The 27,420-nt window shown below is 33.2% G+C and overlaps 1 protein-coding gene across 1 annotated transcript; it reads right to left on the bottom strand.

Moving 5' to 3' along the window:
• LOC136034383 (uncharacterized) lies at window positions 1-27,195 on the bottom strand. Its single transcript, XM_065715530.1, has 5 exons — window positions 27,042-27,195; window positions 19,660-19,862; window positions 14,817-14,982; window positions 5,713-5,864; window positions 1-225 (listed from the first exon to the last, which is right to left on the bottom strand). Exons 1-5 carry the CDS (start codon window positions 27,127-27,129, stop codon window positions 16-18), a joined length of 819 nt encoding a protein of 272 aa, XP_065571602.1. The 5' UTR covers window positions 27,130-27,195; the 3' UTR covers window positions 1-15.
• Window positions 27,196-27,420: the final 225 nt, after the last annotated feature.

Raw genomic sequence — 27,420 nt, 5'->3', positions numbered from 1 at the left:
AAAAGAAACTAACGACTAGAAAAATTTTGTGAAAGGATCCATACCTAGAGGAGGCGCGGTAGGTTTCAAAACATCCCGAGGTTCACTTTTGCTTCGTCGTCGGTTTTCGCGATTCATTGCTTCAAGCTGAGCAGTTGCAGTAACTGGCCCCTCTCTTGGTACTGATACGGTAGTGACACTAACTATATGACTGGCATCCTGATTCTCCAAAATGTGCTCATGAGACTGTAAGAGATTCAAACAGATATTTAATTCGAAGAAATAATACGAGAAACCTCTTTTCTACCCGAACGTTAATCCGTTAAGTGAGAAGGAGCCATTAAAAATAAACATGGAAGTCTTGTGGACCAACCTTAGCTTTATTGCTGTCTTTTCACGGTACCTTTTCAACGATATTTGATTGCAAAAGCAAACCAATTCTAACAACCAATTTCTAACAACGATATCTACTAGCTTCTATGAATGGATTCTCATTGTCACTTGTCTTCTACCCGCAGACAATTTGCTGTCTTTTCATACTGCAGTCCTGGCCCCGGCACTCGGCATGCGGCAGGTATTTTCAGGTATTTCTCTAGTTTGAATTAAAACATCAAAATTATTGCTCAGGCACCGGAAATATTTGACGCCAGGTCCAGGCACTCGGCACACAGCAGGCTTCTACATATGAATTCTCATTGTATCTTGCCTTCAAACCGCAGACAATAGCTGACCCCTGCCACGCGTTACTGTGGAACTGTGCGCCACAGCAACATGTGGCGCGCCAGAAACACGTGGGGTGTCATAATTTTTTTTTCGCGCCCCAGCAACAGGTTGTAACAGATCTGAAAATATTTTAACAGTGATCGTTTTGCAATCGGACACGCATATTTATAGTTAATTTTAATGTCTTTACGTGTGCCCATAAATTAGAATTTTTCAGGCAAGCATTTGTTTCATCCGCAGGTGTCGATCTAGGAATAACAGGTAATGTTTGCCAGAAATCTCCCACAAGCAATATTAATGTGCTACCAAAGGGTTTGGAATTTCCTCCCAAATCTTGCAATGATCGCTCGAGAGCCTCGAGCGATTTTTTGTGAACCATTGTACATTCGTCCCAAACAATAAGTTTGCATTGCTGCAATACTTTACCCATCCCAGATGATTTGAAAATGTTGCACGTGGGAGTTTCTGTAGATTGCATATTCAGAGGCAATTTCAAAGCGGAATGAGCAGTTCATTCCAGCAACATTGTGGCTATTCCGGACGACGCAATTGCCAACGCTATGTCATTTTTTGATCGAATTGATGTCAGAATCAATTTTATCACAAACGTTTTACCAGTATCTCCAGGCGCATCCAAAAAGAAGATTTCTCCAACGTTGTTATCTACACAATGTATTATCTGATCATAAATGCCTTTTTGTTCAGATGTTAACTTAGAAATATTTGTTTGTACATACAACAATAGATCATTCGTGTTGTAACTTTGTTCATGATCCAATTCTACACATGTAGAAATAGCAGCAGTATGATTAGATGAAGGTATTCCCAAATGCTTGAGAAGTTTGTTTGCCATACATAAGCACAAATCTTCAATCATAACTAAAGTGCAGTTATAAATTTTTGTTGTAAAATCCAAGATCATATCTGACCTCTCTAACCGTATTCGGTGGAGTATATGATCGGCCATTTGCGATTTGTACTTCTCCCATAATTCTGTAGGAGTTGAAGGAGAGCAAGTTGTCAATATGATAGCAAACAATGCACGAATTTGACTTGGAGTTGATGTGTTGTACGCGTCTTTGATGCAGTTATCCCAGTGTTGATTGTTCTTCAATAAATTGAGAGCTTGGCATGCACTACGGTAAGTGTCATGTATAGTCCCGTTTACAGTTCTCAAATGCTCAAAGGACGTCGGGCCAGGTACATTCGCCAAAAGCAGGCGGAGACAGAAGCATTCATCTTGATTGGGGGTGAATAGTGTAGAGTCTTCCTATCGTGGTTTCTTTGAAGATGTTACGTTGGCCGTCGACTGACTCACCCTGTTTTCGACGTTCGAATGATTTCTTATTAGCAATCCACGTGCAATACGTAGGCACTCCAGAATACAGCAGTCTTTTTGCAAAAGATCATTTTGACATAACGCGAAGAAAGCAGTTAACGTTGTAGCCTGTGGATTCAGGGCTCTTTGTTGCACGTTGGCATCCGAAAAAATAACACCTTGACCATTCTGTAGATGTACCGCTAAGTGAACAATAGCTGGACTTCGTTCACGTATCGGAAATGAAAGAATTCGCCACACAGCTTCATTACTGCTTATGTATCTTCCAGCCTGATATTGTACGACTTCACCGATATTACTGATTTCATACTGGAAGTCAAAAACTGCCATGTCGCTGCCTTTGTTGACGTATTTGCATATGTATTTGATTGCCTTTACGGCAGTTTTCCACGTTTATGCGCGCGTTATAAGTTTTTGATAATAAAGGTGAATATGGAACAACCCACGGGTTATCTACTTTGATGTCACGGTTACGCGGTTACCGCCATCTTCGGTAGACCTTCTTCTATATAAAGTGTAGCCATCATTGCCGGTAATTGTGTTGGGTACTAAAAGTCGAGGATATTGCTTTGTGCACCTTCCTCTGTCCATGCATGGTGATTTTTGAGTCAGTGCACCGCAAGGTCCCTGTATCATATTTTTACCACAATTTCATGTGAGCCCCTATCGACATCGACATCAGATATCTCAGCAGAAATCACATCAATTACATTAGAAGCAATTTTATCATATAGCCAGATTAGTATATTTGCGTGTGGCAATCCTCGCTTTTGCCATTCCACTGAGTACAACCAGTAGCGCACTGACCCAAACACTTTAAGTTTTCCTATGAAATCTATCACTGATTTCAACTTTTGGCGGAATGCTCGGGCCGTAATGTCATGTCTATGAACCGGTGATTGTCCAGGATGTAAAAGCAGCTGTATCTCGTCCCAAGATGGATTACATGTAAATGTAATAAATAAATCTGGACGATATATATATATATATATATATATATATATATATATATATATATCTATATATATATATATATATATAATGTGGTGTAGTCCTTCAATAATGTAGAAAAAAAATAATTATATATCCCATACCCCTTGACTATCCGGATATGGACCCCTCTCGCCTTCCCCCCCTCCAATAAAAATGCTGGAGATTTGCTCCTGGGCACCATTAATAAGAGTCCAGGGGGAAGGCAATAAACCTCCTGGGGGGAAAGAAGACAACAAAAACTCCTCACTTTGAGACCTAGAAGTCTGTGAATTCGACCCCCCCCCCCTCCTCCATTGTCTTCTATAACGAAAACCAAGTCATTTTCAATTTAATAAAGATATTATTACCTATTAAATATTTGAAGCGCTTTAATCTATTAGCATCACACCCATTCATTAGAAAATCCCCCCCTGCAAAATTTCCTGGCGTCTTCCTTGTAAACAAATAAGCTTAAATCCGTACCATCGCACCTTTGAGGGTTCAGGGGAATTTTCCAGGCTTGGGGAAGTTATTTACGTCAGAGTTAGTTATTAATTTCACCAGGGTTTCTTAATCTGCGCTCCCCGATCTTATTTTCACATTTGTTCTTTATGTTTTTCCTGTGGCTTTCGCCTTTTTTTTCATTAGCGCAAAATCCTTGGTTTTATTAGTTTCCTGAAAACTTTTCCCCTGCACTGGGGACATCTTCTTCAAAAGACCTGCAGTTTTCCTATTTATATTGTTTCATATTAGTTTCACCAGAGTTTCTGAATCTGGGCTCCCCAACCTTATTTTCACATTTATTCTTTTTTTTTCCTGCGGTTTTCACCTTATTTTTCCGTTTCGCAACATCTTTGGTTTTATTAGTTTCATGAAACCTTTTCCCCCGCACTGGAGACATCTTATCCAAAAGACCTGCAGTTTTTCTATTTACACTAGTCTTCATATTAGTAGACCAAATCGGGTTTCTAAATGGGGGGCGCTGAGGGTGACAACAACAAGCTAGCAAGAACTCCTAACTATGATGAAGAGATATGATTTAGATTGTGCTTAACTTTCTTGAGACATACAATTTGTTTTGAAGGTTTAAAAATAAGGTTTAGGAATACTTGTCTAGACTAGAACCTCCTTTGTGTAAGACCTTACTCCAAAGGTTTGAGAGATCCAAATGTCAAATAGAAAAATAGGCCAGTATATACCCCTAACTACCCCGATACTTTCTCCTTATCGCAGTAGGACAACGTTCCCATGGGTTAAGGTGAACCATCTGAAATTCTCCTTAACTAAACCTACCATTAAGAAGATACCCCCCTCTTCAAACGTCCTGTATATCTCCCCACTGATTCTACTGAAATCCATTCCTCGTGCCAGAATTGTAGTTCATGCTCATTGAAATTATCTTTATTCATTAAGCAATTTACTTAAACTGGCTTACTTTCTATAATTTACATTTTAACAAGACCTATATTTTTGTATTTTAAAACTAAATTTTGATGTTTTTGAATTTCAAAAAGTTATTAGAATGATTCAAACGGAAAGTAAAGATTGGAAATAAAAAAAAGTTGAGTGATTTTTAGAACATTGTTATGTACGATGATGTAAAGACAAGGCATTCACTTGTGAAATTGAGGGTATTTAGTGGGCAAATTGGGAGAAAGGGAACTGAAGGTAAACAGTGAAACTTTGGAGTGAAAGCAAATGTGATGTAGCTGAATTTTTGTGAGCCTGATACCAGCATATATAGAGTACCTCCCCCCTCTAAGACGGAATGGAACGCTGCTAAACGGCTAGGCGGATGTTTTATTCGGGTAATTGATTGTAGAATGCTTCAAAACTAAATCAGGAAAGCATCTAAATCAGATACATAATATATATATATATATATATATATATATATATATTTATATATATATATATATATATATATATATATATATATATATATATATATATATATATATATATATATATATATATATATATATATATATATATATATATATATATATATATATATATATATATATATATATATATATATATATATATATTGAATTTTTCAATTTGTTTGTTTGTCAATATAGGTGCGGTCAAAATAAAACTTTTAATTTTGTAATTTTAAAGAGATAACTAGCACTGAGAAGAGTGGAGCGGGATTAAAATAAAAGAATAAATAACAGTGGGTAACTGCTTCCCAGGTAGTAATGCTGTTTTTGAACTTTTAGGATGAGAAAAAGGAAAAACATCCCAAGAGCATTTGGATACGAAATTAAAAAAAAAGACCACCAATAGACTCTTGAGTGTTGAATGTTATAAATCAAAATGCAGACTAAAAGAACCGGTTAGAACCGTAAGTTTGGCCATTTTCCTCCAAAGAATTGTTTTAGAAAAATAAAGCCTTATCATTTCTTATGCGATATATGACTATATGTGGAAGATTCTAACTGAGTTTCCGTAAACGTTTAATTAAAATGTTACATATGTAGTCATAGAGAAATAAAAGAGTGTCTAGACTGTCTTAATTACCCAAAAGTGGTCTTGAGCTGTCAGTTAGTATTCCCATAGTATGACAGTGAGAAAGAAATGACCTGCAAAACGGCAATCCGCTTAAAAGCACCACCAACAACAACAGCAACACATTTGCACCTAAAAACCACACTAGATGTGAGCAATAGCTTGTTGTAAAATTTTATTTTTACCTTTCTTGTTCTGCTTTTTGAACGACGTTTCTTCGAGGCAGAGCCATCTCTGTCTCCACTCTTACGTTTCTTCCATTGTCGTGAGGCTCTTGGCGGGGAAAAGTCCAGATCTTCTTCAGTTCTGTCGAAACTAACTTCATCCAAGAAAGAGGCTGCAAAAATACTACTAAATTACCACTTTATAATTACCACTATATTACTTTCTTTGTCCTTGGCCTAAGTGGATAAGCATGCTTCAAGAGTGGCACCCACTTTTTACTCTACTCCGAAAAGACAAGTCTTTCATTTGTGTTACAAGCAAAATTGATGATATAGAAACACAGAATTGAAAAGATAAAAAAAATTAAATATAAGAAATTGAGAATCTTTCGACACATGGCACCCAACACCCCGACTTGTTACCACAAAAGAAAAAGTCTTATCTTTGAGTATTATGTATATGTGTATATGTGTATATATGTATATGTATTATACATACATATATACGTATATATGTATATATATATATATATATATATATATATATATATATATATATATATATATATATATATATATATATATATATATATATATATATATATATATATATATATATATATATATACATATAATATATATACTTATATATAATATAATATATATATATATATATATATATATATATATATATATATATATATATATATATCTTCTATAAAAATAAGTTGTCTGTGTGTGGATCTGTGGATGGATCAGGTGACGTCATGTTTCGGCTGACGTCATGAAATTAGTTGCCATCATTTTTGCTGAAAAAACTAAAAAAAGGCAAAAACTACAAAAAAAACTAAAAACTAATAAAAAAAATAAAAAAGCTAAAAAACTAAAAAAACTAAGTAACTAAAAAAACTAAAAACTAAAAAAAAAACTTAAAAAAAGGAAAAAACTGAAAAATAGAAGAGAAAAAGAAAACTAATAAAATTAAGAATAAAATAAAAAAAAATAAAAAATATATAAAAATAAGCTGTCTGTCTGTCTGTGGATCTGTGGATCTGTGGATCAGGTGACGATCCACAAAAAAGGTAAAAAACTAAAAACTAAAAAAAAAAACTGAAAAAACTAAAAAAAAGCAAAAACTACAAAAAAACTAAAAACTAATAAAAAAAATAAAAAAGCTAAAAAACTAAAAAAAATAAAAAAACTAAAAAACTAAAAAAACTAAAAACTAAAAAAAAAACTTAAAAAAAGGAAAAAACTGAAAAATAGAAGAGAAAAAGAAAACTAATAAAATTAAGAATAAAATAAAAAAAAATAAAAAAGATGAAAACTAAAAAAAAAAGTAAAAAGAAAAAACGAAAAAAACTAAAAAAGCTAAAAAAAAGGTAAAAACCAATAAAAAACTAAAAAGAAAAAAAGGAAAAAAAAAACTAAAAAAACTAAAAACTAAAAAAAAAACTTAAAAAAAAGGAAAAAACTGAAAAATAGAAGAGAAAAAGAAAACTAATAAAATTAAGAATAAAAATAAAAAAAATAAAAAAGATAAAAACTAAAAAAAAAAGTAAAAAGAAAAAACGAAAAAAACTAAAAAAGCTAAAAAAAGGTAAAAACCAATAAAAAACTAAAAAGAAAAAAAGGAAAAAAACTAAAAAAAAATTTCATCTAAAAAACTAAAAAAAACTAAAAAAGGTAAAAACTAAAAGAACTAAAAAAGAAAAAAAACTAAAAAAAGAAAAAAAAACTGAAAAATAAAGGAGAAACAATCTAAATAAATGACGACACTCAAAGAGAAAGCGACCGGGACAAAAGGAATGTTCGATTAGCAATCAACAAAGCACCGGGACACAGGGAGTATAAATGACGACGACCGGGACACAGGGACATAACTACAAAGGGGACGCCGGGGTGCACAGGGGGATATATAAATGAATAAAATTAAGAATAAAATAAAAAAAAAATAAAAAAGATAAAAACTAAAAAAAAAGTAAAGAGAAAAAACGAAAAAAACTAAAAAAGCTAAAAAAAAAAGGTAAAAACCAATAAAAAACTAAAAAGAAAAAAAAGGAAAAAAAACTAAAAAAACTAAAAACTAAAAAAAAACTTAAAAAAAAGGAAAAAAACTGAAAAATAGAAGAGAAAAAGAAAACTAATAAAATTAAGAATAAAAATAAAAAAAAATAAAAAAGATAAAAACTAAAAAAAAAAGTAAAAAGAAAAAAACTAAAAAAAAATAAAAAAGGTAAAAACTAAAAGAACTAAAAAAGAAAAAAAACTAAAAAAAGGAAAAAAACTGAAAAATAAAGGAGAAACAATCTAAATAAATGACGACACTCAAAGAGAAAGCGACCGGGACAAAAGGAATGTTCGATTAGCAATCAACAAAGCACCGGGACACAGGGAGTATAAATGACGACGACCGGGACACAGGGACATAACTACAAAGGGGACGCCGGGGTGCACAGGGGGATATATAAATGACGATGGCGACTCAGGGAATGGTCGATTCACAGGTGGGACATAGGGACACAACTACAATGGCGCGTAACTAATATGGCGCGTAACAACTTACGCGCGCGGGGGGGCTTGGGGGGGGCGCGAAGCGCCCCCACCAACTAGGTGTTGGGGTGGCGCGAAGCGCCACCCCAACAGCTAGTATAATATATAATATCTATATATATAAAAATAAGTTGTCTGTGTGTGTGTCGACTGACGTCATGTTTGTGTGTCGACTGACGTCATGTTTTTCAATTGATGAAATTACATACCGGGACACAGGGAATATAAATGACGACCGGGAACCTCAAAGAGAAATTACAGACTGGGACACCCGGACACAAATCACGACCGGGACACAGAGAATATAAATGACGACCAAGACACAGGGACACAACTACAACGGGGACGCCGGGGGCACAGGCGGGATATATAAATGACGACCGGGACACAGGGATTGTTCGAATAGAAATTACAGACCGGGACACCGGGACACAAATGACGACCAGGACACCGGGACACAAGGAATATAAATGACGACCGGGACACTCAAAGAGAAATTACAAACTGGGACACTGGGACACAAATTACGACCGGGACACAGGGAATATAAATGACGACCGGGACACAGGGACACATCATTAGAATAATGAGGTATAGATCTGAATACGGATTGTTTTCCCATGGACAATTATATGTTGCATGTTCAAGAGTCAGTAAACCTGACAATCTATTTATATGCAATATATATATATATATATATATATATATATATATATATATATATATATATATATATATATATATATATATATATATATATATATATATATATATATATATATATATATATATATATATATATATATATATATATATATATATATAGAGAGAGAGAGAGAGAGAGAGAGATAGATAGATATATAGATATATATATATATATATATATATATATATATATATATATATATATATATATATATATATATTCACAGGTGGGACACAGGGACACAACTACAATGGCGCGTAACTAATATCGCGCGTAACGACTTACACGCGCGGGGGGGGCTTGGGGGGCGCGAAGCGCCCCACCAACTAGGTGTTGGGGTGGCGCAAAGCCACTCCAATATATATATATATATATATATATATATATATATATATATATATATATATATATATATATATATATATATATATATATATATATATATATATATATATATATATAGAGAGAGAGAGAGAGAGAGAGATAGATAGATATATATATATATATATATATATATATATATATATATATATTCACAGGTGGGACACAGGGACACAACTACAATGGCGCGTAACTAATATCGCGCGTAACGACTTACACGCGCGGGGGGGGCTTGGGGGGCGCGAAGCGCCCCACCAACTAGGTGTTGGGGTGGCGCAAAGCCACTTCAATATATATATATATATATATATATATATATATATATATATATATATATATATATATATATATATATATATATATATATATATATATATATATATATATATATATATATATATATATATATATATATATATAATATACATATATAATATACATATATGTATATGTATATGAGTATTATGTATATTTATGTATATTATGAGCAGCACTTTTTTCACCAATGGCTGTGAAGAATAAACACCCATAAAAAAAACATAAAGAATGTTTATTGAAACGAATTTTTCGATCTAGAATTCATTCTAAGTGCTAGAACGGATCCTTAAAAACCCATCGTTAAGTAAAGTTAAGAGAAATATATAGTCAAATTATGAGTTTTAATTAATTCTTTGTCTTAGCTTTTTTTGATATGAGGTGAGTAGAGGTGGAAATTTTGGATAATTGGATTGTTTTTGTGGCTCCTATAGCAGCTCGGCTAGCAAAAGTTTATATATTTATTAGCATTATAAATTATTGCTTGTGTAGTTAATTTGTACGAATAAAGCCTAACAGCTATATTTTTATTTCCCTGGCACGCCCCTTATACAACTTATTTTTGCAAATTCACGGAAAGGCCAGAAGATTGAATCGAACAGAAGACGGTTTTCATTAATTAACCAGTATGTGTTCTGTTCAGTTGTGGTTTATCATATACACAAAACAAAAAAATTAAAAAACTAACATTTTTTTACACAATATTGCCATTATTTTAGATTAAAGTCTCTTTCATACTCCGTATGTAATTTTCGGTATAAGTGGCTTAGTTACATTTCGTTAAGTATAACCTTTTGCACTATAGCTTACGTCAAATCCATAGAACCATCATAATCATCGCTTAAAATCATCACAAGCAAACTAGTCAACTATTAAAAATGTCGAATAGAAATGGATATTTCTATTCTAACGATATTTCTATTCGTTCCCTAGAAGCAACTAGGGTGCTTCTTGTACAGGCTGATGACATGTCGAATTTGGAATGACGGTAGAGTGAACGGACCAGCTCTAGAAACATTCAATGGTCCGGCAAAGACACAGTCTTCTTTGACTTTGTCACTGTCTTCTTTTTTCTCTTAAGTTTTATGAATAGTCAGCTAGGCTCAAACGACAAAGATATTTTATACTGACAAGATTTTCGTTGGTAAAATCAAAGACCCTTAGGATATACCCGCCTTGTTTATCACGTTTGGTATAGTATGCACAGCATAGTATTTATTTAGCTGTATGTTCCTATTTCCTTCCTCTTCTTCATGTCACTACCAACAGTATAACAGATTTGTAATTCGTCAGGTGAGGAGCCCAATGAGAAATTAGCGTCAGTCTTCACTGGAAAGATCATTTTTCTTTTTCAGTTTTGGTCTGAGTGCGTTCTTTTTTACTTTCCCTTTTTTACTCTGATCAGTATTGCTATATTGGCTTATTTCCCGCCGGACTGACTTATTTTGATGGTGACTCGCGGTAAATTTTTGAGTTATAGTGCTATTGTTTTTGCTTTTGGGGGCAAAATATTGTCTGGCTTATTTGGCTTGTGTTTAAAAAAGGCTCTGGCTTATTTTTCCAAGGCTCTGGTTTATGTTTTCTTACCTTCTGGCAAAACTGGCTCTAATCAAGCGTGAAAGGCTTTCTAGGACGGGTCCATTAATTTATTTCAAAATTTATTAACCAACCACCCAGGAATTTCATCTTTCTGCTATATTGACTTTCCAAAACATAAAATTATGAAACACAAAATACTAATTAATATATGCTAATTAATTACGCTAATTGATAAAAAATATACTCTGTTTAGTACTTCGTAAGTTATAGACGAAATTTGCTCCATAATTTTAATTTTACATACCGTTGAGTCTTAAGATGTGCCAGTGGGAATGGTTCTACGACTTATAGTGAAAAATCCATAATCCTGGCAGGCAAATATATACAATTTCAAGAACGTATCCATGTTTTTTTTTTTTGGGGGGGGGGGTAAAAACTTTAAAAAATTCATCAGCTTTTTATATTCATTTTTGTTACGTTTCTAGGGGCCAGACAAACATTTCGAGGGGGAGGGGTCTCAAACCCCCCTAAACCCCTTGGATATGGCCTTGTATAACGTTGGTGATTCTTAACATGTTTCTCATAACTTCCTATATTTCTTCCATAATACATATTTTTTTTAGGCCTTTTCTGAAAGGTTAAGTAACCTTAAAAAAATCGTCTTTTACATATACCGCTCTCAATAATAACTAGATCTACGTTGCATGGGTATAGCCTCACAGCCGATTATTACTCACAAGTCCCCTACATGTCTTACCACTGGAACCAAATTGGTCGTACCATCAATACACCAGAAACAAATAATAGGTACACCCACTAGCAAAAATTGCGAACCCCTCATTTCCGAAGATGATTATATGCTAACAGCCGACTGTTGCTTGAAACTCCCCTATATGTCTCACAACTGGTATCGACCTATTTTTGGTTTCAGTGTGTACCTTACTACTGAAGTTGCCAACCCCTTTAAACTTTCAAACTGGTATATCTTATGAAGGAATTTTTCTACCAAAAAATGGATGACATATACCTAGATCAGCTCATCAAGAGCTATCGACTGCCGTCGAAAAAAAAATCTATCTGTCTTAGTTCAAAAGTTTCTAACGGCATCACTAAGAAGGAGCAAAGGATAAACTCTAATTTCTTTAGCGATGAGAGAACTTTTAAAGTTTAAGAGGCACATCTAATACCATTTCTCTACTGCAATCCCAAGTGCAAAAAAGCGAATGATAAACTCAGCTGAAATCACGATCAGAAATGGGTAGAAACAATAGATTTTTGGCCCCAGCCAAGAGTTCTACGAAGCTTTCCAAAATGCAAAGTCATATTCATCAATCCGGCCTAAGGCCCATTCTTTCCTTAAAACCGTAGAGGTTAGACCCTTACCACTTTCTAGGAATAAGCTGAAATCGAGGTGCTAGAAACAAAAAAAAAGAAATAAATACGACAAAACCTAAGTGTTGCTCTCGCAACACAATTATATATGTATCCTATCTCAAGTGTGGGACCATTTCTCAAGAAAACTAAACCTCACGCCAAGCAATCAACCTCTGGTTATCTCATACTATTAAACGAGCAATAATTGTATACGAAGGAACAAATGAAAATTTTATTGCCCAGAAACACATGAAGGTGTCGGAGTAAATAAAAAAAAACAACAAAAAACAGAGCTAAACATGCAAGAACATAAATAAAAGATAAATTGACACTCAATCATTGTATGGGAAAACATACGAGACTGATCAAGCCTTTCAAAAAAATCTTTCATGGGGACGCTCGCCTGCAGCCAGTTGTTCATCCAAACCGTTAGTGGCGATCAGCTGCCTGTTTCTAGACCATAGGGGACTTCCTAAGAGACATTTTGTGTATCTTAAATGCATAGAATTTAGAATTTTTGTCAGTGCACGTGAAGTTGTTCCAGAAAGGGGAAAGACCATTGGCCTGCGGGAAGAAGTGGTAGACGCAGTCTAGTATACGTCTACTGTATCTGCTTTGCACTTTGTATCTACTGATCTGCTTTATACGTCTATAATTTGGTTTGGACACAGGTCAAGATACTTGATGCTTGCAGATGGGGAAACATATGGACTTCCTAGCCGCACAATGTCTACTGTATCTGCTTTGCACTTTGTATCTACTGCTCTGCTTTATATGTCTATAATTTGGTTTGGACACAGGTCAAGATACTTGATGCTTGCAGATGGGGAAACATATGGACTTCCTAGCTGCACAATGCCTGAGACTGGCCAAAAATAAAAATCTCACTCTTAGATGCATTGAAGGCAAGATATCCAGGAGGGGGGCAGGGGTTTGAACACCCCCTAAAATGTTTGTCCTACTCGTAAAAACGTAACAAAAATGAATATCAACAAATTTTTGATGCGTTTTTTAAAGAATTTTTTTTTGCAAAAATCCTTTTGTAAAACACTGCCCGAAAAAAAATCCTGGACACGGCCTGACTGAAGGACAGACTTTTTTTTCCATATTTGTCACTATGAACGGAAAATTTTTTTACATTTGATGACAGCGCGTCCGGCTAAGGTTTAAAATATCATCAGCATAATTAAGGAGAAAAGTTCCAGATATCTAAATATGTCACTCATCATAACTTTCTCCTGAGCTTTTAAAACGTTATTATTATAAAGGTATGGTGACATTATACCTCCTTGGCGGATACATTTCCACATACAATTCCTCATCCGTAAATTTTTTCTCAAAAACAGAAATATTTTTTTTCTGAAAATTATAATTTTGGGAAAATTCTTTCCCCTCCAAGTCCCCTTAATATTTTTCATAAATATGTTGACAGAAATTAGAGACCCCAGAAGGTTGAAAAACTTGAGCATAAGTTGGACGAGTTTCAAAATACAATTTGTCTGTTGACGAATCAGTTGATTCGGAGCTTTTAGAGAGATATTTCCGTGTGATAGCTTTTGAAGTGAGTCTCAGATTCTTAATTGCCCCGCGCTAAATGCTACCCATTTCGGCAAAAAATTACAATAACAATTGGTATACCAGGGAACTCAGCTTCGATCAGTGATTACTCTTCGTTTGATAAGAATGTTCGTAATAAGATAATTGCTCGTTTCCTGGTTTGAAAATAAGATCTACATGGGTCACGACTTAGGAAAAATTGTGACGTTTCATAACAATTTAGTTATCATTCCTGGTTGAACTTCGCTGAGGTAAGGATGCTGGTACTGTTTTGGAAAACTGTTTATTTTAGTCTTATTGATTTTATCCCCTTGTAAGTTGTTTTTTCTTATATATTTTTGTATTGCTGAGGACGGCCCTTGGACATAGGGCCGAAATATTCATTCTAATTTGTTTCCCACTGTCTTAAGAAATTCCCTATTGTTCTTCTTGTGTATGGTGTTTGTGATGGAAAGGCAGTGTGGTCTTCGTCGCTATTTAAGATTTAGCTTATTGGCACCCCTGTCACATTGGGCCCCTCAAGGATTTTGTTCCGGACCTACCCCTGATCCGTCATCCGTGTCCTAGCCATCTCCATCTCTTTCATTACATTCCTAAAAATTGAACGTAGATTTGACGCTCTAAGCGCCAACAATGGGTCTGGCTTATATTTTTTGAAATTAGAGCAAACACTATTTCAGAAGGAACTCAAATGGAGTACCTGTAGAGCTTAATTCGTTAATCGGGTCAAGTCTGTCCAGTCTTGATGGAGATTCTTCTCGTCTATCATTTCTAACTTGAATAAATGACAGTTTTTCTCTGGTCTCTCTATCAAAACGATTCAAATCACTTCCTACTATTTCCGCCACTACACGTAGCTTTTCTTCCTAAATAAATAAAACAAAGAGTGAGATGCGCAAAATGAAAATAAGTACAGATTGAGATATTCAATCATAGCTTGAATTCTCAAAGAAAAGCACTACAAACACATTATGAGCATGTGGCCAAGATACCAGGAGGAGGGAGGAAGACTTTTATAAGAATACAATTCTAAAAAAAAAATTCTGTGGTCACAATTCCCGTAATTTTGATACATTTCAAAGTATTTCCTACAGATTTTTCTCTAGGTACCTTTGCTGAGGTAAATCCCTCCCTGTTTAAAACACAGCCTGTTTTCATGGATACATTTGGAATTAAGAAATGAGCAGGGCCTGATGGCAGTTGTCAAACTATTTTGCCCCATCTCAAACTAATGCTTAAATCATCAGTTATTACTGGTAGAGCTCACATTTACTGATAAAAACCTCAATTGTTAAAAAACAAATTTAGAAAGAAAACTAAAAAATACTTAATGTCTTTATTTAAGTGACCTCAAATTGCCACACTGGGGAAGTGCATCCCCAGACCTACCCCACTCTATTTGAAGCTTTCGCTTTTGGCTAGTTTCTACAAATTTCTAACTTACTAGGTAATATTATCACATTATCCAAGCCTAATCCACGGTGTTCTACATTTTTTTTTCACTTTTTAGTCCCCTTGGCAAAACCACACTTTGGATTCAGTTTTCTACTGCATAAGCAAATGGATTTTATTTCTCCCTAAAAATACATGTCACAATAAAGTGAAAAAAAATCGAATGAGAGATTTAGATTTGGAATAGTGTACTTGATCCTAAATTTTTCCCATCTCTGCAGCAACTACTGCAGAGATGGCAACTAACACATTTGCAAACACTCTTCCGTCATTCTATCCCACTTGAAACATCTGTTTTAGTCAACTTCTAAGAGATCCCCTAAAAAATATTTGGTAATCTTATCAAAAAATTTTACCAAAAAATATTTGGTAAAAAATTTGGTAATCATTTTATGGTCTCATCCTAACATGGTCCACACCACCTAACCTATCTTTACTTCCTTGTAGGTTATGCGGTAGAGCTATTCATGTCATATACCGAAGGATATGCCTAAGCCCCCTAAGCTGCTCTTTTCTGGTACAGACACTGAGCGATGTGGAACCAATTCGTTCACAAAGACTAACCCTCGGCAGTTGGTTGCCAAACCTGGTTCCTAAATTTTCCTTGGACAATTTTTCTAAGAAACTAATACCAAATTCTCCTCTTGTTTCTATAATCGCCACGTTTGCAGGCCATATTTAGGCCATACTTAGACGCTTACCCATTAGACGCTTACACTCTGGCATACTTTCCCAAGTTTAGTCCATTTATGTCGTACCTCTGCTATTCTACTTTCTACGTATTTACTCAAAGTTCCATCCTTAGTTTCAACTAAGGATGATGAAATGTTGTATTTAAATTGTGTATATTTAAATTGTGTGTGTTTGTTCAAATGTTATATTATGAATGTTAGTATTTAATGTTATATATTTTATACTTTACACTTATATATTTCATATAGTTATACATATTTATACTTTAAAAATAGTCACAACAGGATTAATATTCACTTAACATTCTCTGACTGTTAAACTTCATTTTGATAGCTTTTGCCCCTCAATATGGAAACTTCCGAAGGATATGAAGACGACATATCAGGGTGCTGGGGAGGGGGGGTAAATTTTCCCAAAATGGAGAACTATTCATCCAAATTGCCTTATCTACTTCTTATGCATTTTCATCACCGCCATGATAGTACGTTGAAAACCAGGTCCTATCCTAAAAAGTCACTTCTTCTTTACTTCTATCTTGCGTTGAAGCTTTACCCCTTGTTTATTTAGAGTCCAATTTGAGGCCATTTTTTATAATAAATTTCTATTGCTTTTTAACAGACTAAAAATGCAAAATCTAGTTAGTTTGCAAAATAAAATACCCCCCCCCCCCCGTAAGATCCTCTTATCCAATTCCTTTAAAAATTTGTGCATATGCACTCATAAACATGCTACAGCCGAAGATTGTTACAATATTGAGGTAAAGAGAAGCACAAAAGCTTTAACTTTCAAACTTTAAACTATTAGCTTATATTAACTTATAATAACTTAATTATATATTAACGTTAATATTATATTAATATAACGTTAATATTATATATTAACTTATAATAGCAAAGCTATTAACTCAAAAATTATAGTCGATACCACCCAATACAGAAAATATAATATACTACAAGAAAGAATGTAAAAATTCCCAGAATTGGAGAGGAGGGACTGGCTTGGAGGCCCAAACCTTGTGATTAGCATTATTTTCATTAGGGTGTTTGCATATCATCATAGCTTCTTTCCTTTAATCAATTTTATTTTCATTGAAATAGAACAAAAAGATTATTAATTAATGTTTTTTACATATTTGCTTTTTACAAATTCGTCTAGAAATCACAAGAGTAAAGTAATAAAATATATTAAGCACCAAAGAATATGCTAAGAATATATTAATATTAATAATAGTATAAGAATTAAAATATTTTTACATTTTAAAAATTTATTTTTATATTTAATATAAAATAATAATAAAATATTCTTAATATTTATGTTAAGAAAATTTAATTAAAATTGTTTTAATACATCAAGAACAAATTTTAAGAATATATAGAAAAAAGAAACTAAAGTGTCATTTTATGTCGGTATTACATATTTATATATTAAATATTTTTCTCGTATTATATACTACATATTTGCTTTTTACAAATTCGTCTAGAAATCACAAGAGTAAAGTATTAGAATATGTTAATCACACAAGAATATGCTATGAATATAATAATATTATTCATAGCATAAGAATTAAAATACTTCTACATTTTAAAAATTTATTTTTATTTTTATATTTAATAATATTATATTTTATATATTAATTATTATATAAAAAATATTTTATAATATTAACTTTTTAAATATTTAATTAAAAAAATTTTGATACATCTAGAACACTTTTAAAGAATATATGGAAAAAAAAAAACTAAAAGTGTCATTCTTTGTCGGTATTTTTGTACACATCCTGTTATCTATATGCATAATAAACGTCATCTCGTCACTTATGATGAGTTACATAAGTCATCTCAGTATTTCGCAAAATATAAAAAATTGCGTTTTCAGTTTCTACAAGGACACTGACATAATATTAGCGGTCAAATTAGCCCTTAACGATCTGTCTGTAATGCTCTGGTTAATTCCAGCAAACTTGGAAAAAAAAACATATCAGTGTTACATATGCTTAAATAACAGTTTTCTCGGGTCTTCAAGATTGGGGGAGATGAAAGACTTTCAAACATGAAAATTCTAATGTTGCACATTTTATTTCATTTCACCCATTCCATTCTCAAGGGATTTCAAGCTCAATTTTAAGTTCCCAAAAGTATGTTTCCGCAATTATATTTTATTATTGAAAGCAACCTAGATAATAGTTACCATTACACAGAGTTACCATATTATTGTTGAAAGCAACTGGTATGAAAGCTATGGTATTGTTACCATATTATTATTAAAAGCAACCTAGATAATAGTTACCATTACACAGAGTTACCATATTATTGTTGAAAGCAACTGGTATGAAAGCTATGGTATTGTTACCATATTATTATTGAAAGCAACCTAGATAATAGTTACCATTCCTGATAACCGCAAATAAAAATCACTTGCTTTAGGTATTGTCTTTTATTTATTTTTTGTTTTCAGTTACAATGGCCCTCAGTTTGCTCTTTACAAGGTTGCAACATTGATTCTTTTTCCACTAGACATAGTCTAGAACATAGTCTAGACATAGTCTAGACCAATTCTATTTAGCACTACAGTCTTACTGAGGATCAATTCAATTAAGTTGAATGTATACAAAAACTGTGTCAAGAAAAAAATATGAAATTTCAATACATTTTTCTTCTCTTTTTTTCAAGTATAGGACCAATCAGTAGCTTTGGAAAAACTTTATCTTGAAAAAAAAACTAACATTATTCTAAATTTTTAAAGCCGACTTTTCAAAACTCGCAGTGACTTCAATTAGGGGGGGGGCTAACAGAACTTTTAATGCCGAGGTGGGGAGCAAATTTTTCGTATCTTTCGATTAGCTAAATGAAAATACAAAAAAAAAAATTGTTTTCAATGAAAATATCCCCAAAAGGTATTTTAAAATCCTATTACCTATTACAAGTAGAAGAGATAGCTTAAGTGGACACACAAAGACAAATTCACAGACAAAAGGTTATGTCAAACCCTGTAACATTCCTATTTTACTCTTCTCTAATTCCCTAGTTGGACGTTGAGATCCATGAAAAGGATATCAAAAGATTTGTCAATAAAACTTTAAATTCTCGATAAAGAAAAAGACAAATTAGATCAAACAAAATATATGCACTTCAAAGCATCTAATCTACAGTTTAATTTTTGAGTTTCTTCCATCACCTGCCTTTGATTGTTTAATTGATATATTGACTTGATAAACTAACATAATACATAATTAAACACAATATTTATTGATGAGTCCATCCTAAATGTCCTTACATCTAATCTTGAGATAATTCATCTTTTGTTTCCAGGATGAAAAACGCAAGTTCCAAAATATCTTGCTTATAACATTAATTTTTAGAAACAAAAATAAATCGTATCTACAAAATAAAGTTTCCTACTGCAGCCTTTTTTTGTTTTTCTAGTGCTCGTCTTTTCTCCATTGATTTCTCCAGCAAAAGTCGTGTCTGTTCATGCTTCAAAGCCTCGGCTACCAGTCTACGGTTTATTTCTTCAATTTCCCTCAGTAATCGTGAATTGTCCCCTCTTATCTTTGATGAGTCTAAACCAATGGACTTACAACTCTGGACAAACCGCAAAAATTCTGGAAACAAATGAGAATTGGATTAAAACCAAGGCTAAAAATTGTTATTTTTACATGTAGAAATAAAAAAACACAGAGAAAAGACATTACTGTGTCTCATGCGAAAAAGTGATTTTCCTTGTTGCTCATGATGAGACCGTAGTTCACCTATATGTGACTTTTGGCTAATGTATTTCCAATAATTCAGTTTTCATTTCGATGTACCACCATTTTTGCGGAATTTCAAGCTATTTTTCAAAATTCCAACAAATTGGTTTTGCAATAATCTTTTACCATAAAGACTAATTGAAATAATAATTAACATCCTCGAATTGATTTTAAATGGCGATTTTTCCTTGACTTTTTTTTTTCAAAATAAGTTTTTGAATTTTCGGTTACTATAGGCTAGGGTTATGATTCACTATTTTTTTTTCTGTGCAGAGTCTAACGATTATTAGATAAAAAAAATAAGTTTTTAACTGAAAGTAAGGAGCGACATGAAAACTTATAACGAACGAAAATTTTTCTGTATATGAAAGGGGCTGTACCCTCCTCAATGCCCTGCTCTTTACTGTAAATTTTTTTATTGTTTTAAAAAATAGAGTTTTGACAAACAGTCAAACTAAGCTAATCAAACTAGCAACTAAGCTAATCAGATTTTAAAGTCATCAATGGGAAAATCTAATCACTAACTAATTAATGTTAATTGTGGATTGGTGCTATGGATTTAGGATCCTTCGTCCGAGAGGGAGAGGGTTTAAATCCTAGGGTACCAAATTATTTGGTTTGAAATGAAGGTCAGTAGCGTGACTCTGTAAGCTCAGCCAGAGTCGACCCAGCTCTAAATGGGTACCTGGAGAAATCTGAGGAAGGTAAACAGGAAGGGTGTGCAAAAGCGCAGGATGGCTGGCCGTCATCCACAATTTGCACTTCCTGGCTGAAGGGCCTTGAGACAGTGATTAGCACCGCTGGTTTGGACCTTATGGGTCTAGTGCTGCAATCTTTACCTTTTTTTTCTTAATTAATGCTAAACCAGAAGCTCCAAACAAGCAATGATGATTAAATACTTTATCCTGCTGTTGTCTGTCCTGTGAAAGTTCTTAAGCCAAACTAGCCTTACATGACAACAAACCACAAAGAGAGATAAAACTCTACAAAAAAAAACCTCAAACGAGACTGCAGCCAGTTGAAAGAAAAGAGATGAAAGACTAAAAATATAATCTTTCAATAAATAGAGACACGGGGAATTTAAATTGACACAATTCATGATTGTCTTTTGAAAAATGAATGAATAGTCAATAAGGGAATTAAAATTTTACACATTCACCAGGGGACAAGATTACCTACTAGACCAAAAAGAGTTGCTTCAATATTAGCTAACAAGAGGATTATTTCACAACAGAATAGTTAATTTAGTTTCAATTTTCATAATTTTTCCTCAGTTGCTTTGATGTTCTCATTGAAGTAACTCTAATAGCTTCTTTTCCCTACGTGTATCAGTAGTGACAATTGTATTTATTATTATTATTGGTGGTGGTTTTATTTGTTTTTAGTTTAGTGTTTTTTTCTTTTTATCTTGTGCTGAGGACACCTAATTTAGATACAGGCGAAGTATCCATGTTATTTTTAGTCTTTCATTTCTTTTCTCTCTACTGGCTGCAGTCTTGTTTGAAGTTTTTTTTTCTGTGGAGTTTTATCTCTCTTTGTTGTTTGGTGTCTACCCTGTGATAGATTGATACTTTTTTTGGCAATCAGAGGACCAGGGATCGATCCCTGTTGCACCAATATTGGGCGACAGGGTTGATGCTTGTCTTTGTACAAAAAAAGAAAAATGATCCCGCTTTTGTTGATCCCCATCTGGGAGATCATATGCTTACTGCATGACTTCAATATATTAGTGACTCCAATTATTAGCCTACTAAGCCAAAAGGCAGCAGATTCAATCAAAAAGTTCCATTTCTTTATTAATCAATAAAAGATGTTTTCACACAACTATCATGTTAATAACCCGTAGTGAGGATAACTCATGTGTTTGTTGTAAACTCAACATTAAATTAATAATGCTGTCTCCATATACTGAAATAAAGAGGTCTTCAACTCTCTGCATGGTAACAAAAAACACAATGCCCAGTAAATTCAAAATGACCAAATAAATCAAATAAAATGAGGAGCCTCTACCCTAGAATTTGAATTAAATTGATAATTAGCAATTAAATGATTCTTTAATCTAACTTTATTATTAACCAGGGATTTATTCAAATCCAAAAACACTACGAAATTTATTCTAATTATGTAAGTGACCTGACAACATCTGGTTAATTGTGTAAGATAGATCTTAAAAGTTATTATCTTAGATAGGTTTATAGCAGGAAAGAAATATCAGCAAAGAACAGATAGATTGTTCTTGTGAGGCACTTCAAAGATATATTATTCTTGTAAGGCACAGCAAAATCAATGAGGCAACTGTTGCAAGCAAGATATTAATCAATAACAAAAAGATAGGAGATTTCTGCAAGGTCTGGTCCCCAGGGCCTCCCCCTAAATGCTCTGATGCTAAAAACTTTAATTATTGAGTTCACTTGAAAAGCCTCAAATTGCGAACACCTAGGTACCAAACTCAATAAATCAAGGCAATGGAATCTACGTTTGAAAAATATATAACTCTTTCAACTTTCCACCCTTATTTCTGCTTCTAGTATCACTCCAAAGGGTTCAAAAGCAAACAAGCTCTTTGACAGTTCATCATAATTTCCTTGGTTGCCCAGCATCAGTATAGGATAGCCTATTTGAAGAAACCGTGTCTATAGAGATTGTTACGAAGTTGAAGATTCTAGTTGACAAAGATTGTCAGTTAAGCAATTCACATTTTAGTGTCAGAGAAGCTCTATAAGAGTTCATCATAATTCCATCTAAAAAGAAACTATGTCTGTGGATATAAGATCATAATACCAAATAAAGACAAATTAAATAAAAACAACAGTAGAATTTTATAAACAGCCTAGAGCTAGGTTTGGCCCCACCATAGGCAAGGGGAGAGGAAGGAGCTTGGACTCAATTCCAATAGCACTTATCAATTATTATATTTGGAAAGAGTATTCAACAGAGAACCAAATGGTGTGTTTTTTTTTTCCTGTCTGATTTCTGTTCAATTCTATAACTTCACCAAAAAACGTTAAATCTTTTTAATAAAATACAGCTATTGCTTACAGCACAAAAACTTAAAACAAAAATACTTTTGGCACTATTGATTCATCTTACTTCTACTCATACCTAACAGCAGTTTTAGTTTAGGTGTTTAAGAGTAGCTAAATAAGTTTCCTCCTAACAGGGCTACATTTCAAATCACTCTAATGAGACTTTTTCTCCAGATATCTTGAACCAATATTGTACAATTGCAGCTTCTTGTAGCTAAACTATAGCTAATCTTAATGCTTTAAAAGGTTTTACATGGTTTTTTTTTAGCTACTTTTAAATTTTGGTTTAAATTAAGATTGATTTCTGTTGTTACAAGCAATTCTGCTGAATTACAAGGTTCTACTGTAAAGAAGTGTTCATGTGTATATCTAGCAAGAATCCCATGTCTAGACATGTGTCTGGCAAGAAATCAGTGTCTAGACAACTACTGTTCACAAGTAGAATTTGATGCTTGGCTAGACAAGTTACAGCTAAATATCCAGTTCTAGACACTGGAACTCAAAGTCTATAATTTTTGATTACAGCTGATCAGAATGTGTCAAGTTCCACTATTTTCATTGTCTATGTTTACATTTTTAAACTGAAATTTAACTTTTGTTTTCACATTAATTTTTTTTCATTTTAAACAAATATACACCACCAGACATGACAGTGAAGCTGACTAAGGCAATTTTTTGGCTTGTCTCACCCATTATCTTGTGACAATAAAAACAGGGATTACAATTTTGAAAGTTTTACCTGCGTAAGGCCTCTTGATTGGCTAAAGATGACACTTGTAATCCATTTGAAGCTAAATTTGTAGTTTTAGCTAAGCACTGAATTCTTCTTGGGAGCAGTAGTTGCCAAGAGATTGATTTCTGGCCAGATACGTGGCTAGACTTGAGGTTCTAGTTAGACATGCATTTGAATATGCTTAATAATGTTTCAAATGTGGCTGGGCTAGCCACAATTTAGTTTGCCAGAGATATAACCACTTTTTATACTTTAATTACTACAATTTAGTAATGAAGGCAATTGGCTATGATAGTATTAGCTATCAAAGTCTAAGTGACATGATTACTGTTGACTAGTCTTGGGTTGTGAACTACCAACTTTGAAGGAAATCAAGCAATATTTACCTTAGATATACTTGAGGTATTTTGATTTTGGACTTCAATATTAAAAAAATTGCCTAACAGAAACAGACAGAACCAACTTCTTGACATGAAGCCACAAGTATGTCAGCTCTTTCAATTTTACAGGCCAGGGTGTATTGCTGACAGAATCAAATGCAATCCCCAGAACCCTGATTCTATCAAGAACAGTTCTTTGTAAAATTCTTCTAAAAATAGCTGCCTTAGCATTCATTCTGATTTTTATTCAAATAACAAAACTAGAAAAATCATGTTGGAAAAAAAAAACTAAGCAAAAGTATGAGCTCCAATCAATAAACCTATAGGAACAGAGACTGAATAATCTTTTTCTGATACTGGGTTGTCTATAACAAAGGTTTTAATGTTTTAGAATTAAAAATAAATATTTCTGTATAAGTGGAATGCCATAAATACGTTCAGGATGTATTGAAACACAGGTCTTTTCTATATAACAGGCAAAATTTCCATAACAATAGCTTATTCTTTACTATAGTTGGTTTGTCAGTAATAAAAAAAAAATTAGTCTGACTAACAATTAACACTGGACAAACAAAGGGGAATAGGAAATTTTGACAACTTGCCCTTGAAATTTTAAGATTACTGTAATTAACCCTTTAACATATAATAATTTCATGTAACTTGCTGAGTGTTTTTAAGTGTTATTCAATAGAAATCAGTATCTTATCATTCAACCAACATATTTTGTAACAAGGTAGCTAATTTAGCAGTACCACAGCATACAAGCTGCTACCAGGAAATCTGTTTTACCTAGTTTCAGAAAATTTGAGCAATTAGGGTGATTAAATTAAAATAAGGTTGTTTGGACTAGTTTGGTGAAAACTTAAAAAAGTGTCTACATCTTAAAAATAAGAACAACCAAGAATTCAATTTTTAATGAAAGAAGCCTCTAAAAACAGTTGCATAGTTTTTGGTGAAAGCTGGTGCCAAATTAAAAAAAAAGAAACAAAAAAAAAAAAAATAAAAAAAATTTAAAACACAAGGCACAATACAACTTAAGAATGCATAGTTGCATTTGGAAATCCACATATTGTTTATGTTCAAATATTTATAGAGAAAAAGCATTGTCAGTTTTATCTCATTAGTTTTGCTTTGGTAAAAGCAAATTAAAGATTTTTGTTATACTGCTTTAAAACCTCACATTTAGAAACAGCCAAAACAAAAATGTTAAAAAATTGTGGTTTTTTGGGTATGAGTAGACATAAGATAGGTCCAGGATGCAACCCTTCCTTTTATTTTCATGTCCTTGGTACATCAATTGTTAGCTCCACTTGAAAAAAAGGATAAAACCCTTTTAGTAAACATATAGAATTGAGCAGAAATTAGATAGGAAGAAAAAAAAGTTCTGTTAGATTCACTTTACAATATTCTTTGTTGACATAGGCCTAACAGTTGCTGCTGTTGCCATTGGACTCAAGACAGCCATGATAAGGTTGCACCAACCCTTTGGCTTTAAACAAAAGTGTTCTTTTTTGTGAATTCGCTTTATCTGGTGTAATGAACCAACTATTGCAGAGGAATAAGCACAACAGATAAAACCAAACAAACTAACCAAAGTATACTGTCTAGAGCAATGTCTGCCCTAGGGCCAAGGACAGCAACAATTATCTAATGGTAGATTTCTTTTTATTTCTAGCTGATTTCTTCTCTACTAAAAACCTTTACCTTTTTTTTGATGATATTCTTAAATGATAATTTTTTCTATCTTGGTGAATAGTTGTGTTAAGAGAATGAAACTTTCATGAACAAATAAAGACCCATAGTTAGGCTGATAAAATGTTTTCAAGTTCTTGTCTCTAGCCAATTATTATTTCTAAGACATAGAATAATACAAAGAAAATACCTGATGCCTGTCTTGACCTGGACAAAAAAAATGTTTATCCATAGTTTTGGTTTGGGTCTAATTCATTCTAATATCTGTGTAGGATCTTAGGTCAATTTTTTTTTTTTTTAATAAAGACATTTTTTTCAAATTCATTAAAATATTATAAATTGAGAAAGTTAAAGAGGTAAAAACAAAACTCACTGAGCATTATCTGAGCATGAGTTTAATTATGTGTGCTATTATCTCAAGGAGTTTAAGTCACATCAAAGTTGTTTTTTTTCTAAAATTTAAAGGAAGATTTTGCATCCAGTCATGTCTTATCAGCAAAAAGTGTCAATTATAGAAAATTAAAAGAAACCAAAGCTGGCTACTAAGAGAGGCTAGCAAGTGATAAATAACAAGTTGCCTACTTGACAGGTCTGTGCCTATTGGAGTTTTGACAAACTGAAATAAGACTATACTGTACCAATAATTTTCAGTTTTCAGTCTCTTTTTCTCTGACTTTAGTTTTGAAAATGCAATTCCTGTTATTTGTGTAGAATTTCAAACCATATTAGGCTAGGTCTTTTCAAAATTTACAAAGTGCATTTGCAGATATTTGAACCTTCACAGGCTAAATTGGGACCAGATAGCCTACTTTCTTGTACTTTATTTAAGCAGAAGATCTATTTACAAGGTCTCACTTTAAGGACACACATTTTTTGAAGGCCAGTGCTCTTTAGAGGGAAAAGAAGTGGAGGTAGGGCCTTGAAAATACCTTCCTGGGACTTTCTGTAGTCTATTGATTCATCTCTGAAAGCTTCATTTTCCAAACCTAACCCCTTTATAAGATAACAAAAATTAGCTTATCTAGAATTTCACAATTCGAATGGTGAGTCAATCAAATTTCTATGTGCTGGTTCAATAGACCTGACAGATAGGTTTCAGAGGCTTACAGATAGGTTAGCCTAGGCTAACCTATCATCTAGATTTAGTTCCTTTCACAGAAAAATATGATTTAAATATCCCTGTAACTGTTTTTCATATTACCTTGGTCACATCCTTGCATTAATACTTCTTGATCTAGCATTAAACTATCAAAATCGGCCACAAGTGATAATTTATAATGGTTTGTCATTTTCAATTTGAATAGTCTGCTCAAAAAACTACAGTGCTAACAGTCACGCTTTCGGCAAAAAGACAGTGTCATTTCGTGACGTTTAAAACTCAAAGTTAGGCGTACCGTAGTCGCACCCAAGTTTCAAGCTTTTCCTTTCACAAGGAGCGTCCTTTCTTGAATCTGGCTCTACGAGCCCAATCAATTATGGCATCTGAATTTAGTGCAAGAATTGAACGTCGAAAAATATAGATGAGGAGGGTGAGGACTTTTTTGTGTAGTTTTGTCTGGATTGGGACTACATATGCTTTT

The sequence above is a fragment of the Artemia franciscana genome, chromosome 13, assembly GCF_032884065.1.
Source record: "Artemia franciscana chromosome 13, ASM3288406v1, whole genome shotgun sequence".
Lineage (NCBI taxonomy): Eukaryota > Metazoa > Arthropoda > Branchiopoda > Anostraca > Artemiidae > Artemia > Artemia franciscana.
The sequence above is the reverse complement of the archived record's forward strand: the minus strand, read 5'-3'. Positions and strand labels throughout refer to the sequence as shown.

Excerpts from the sequence above, each read along its gene's own strand:
- LOC136034383 (XM_065715530.1), bottom strand. The coding sequence starts at position 27,129 with ATGACAAACCATTATAAATTATCACTTGTGGCCGATTTTGATAGTTTA. Across the intron at positions 5,865-14,816 it reads TAACGAATTAAGCTCTACAG|CCTCTTTCTTGGATGAAGTT; the intron begins GTACTCCATTTG and ends GTATTTTTGCAG. Across the intron at positions 226-5,712 it reads CAAAAAGCAGAACAAGAAAG|TCTCATGAGCACATTTTGGA; the intron begins GTAAAAATAAAA and ends AATCTCTTACAG.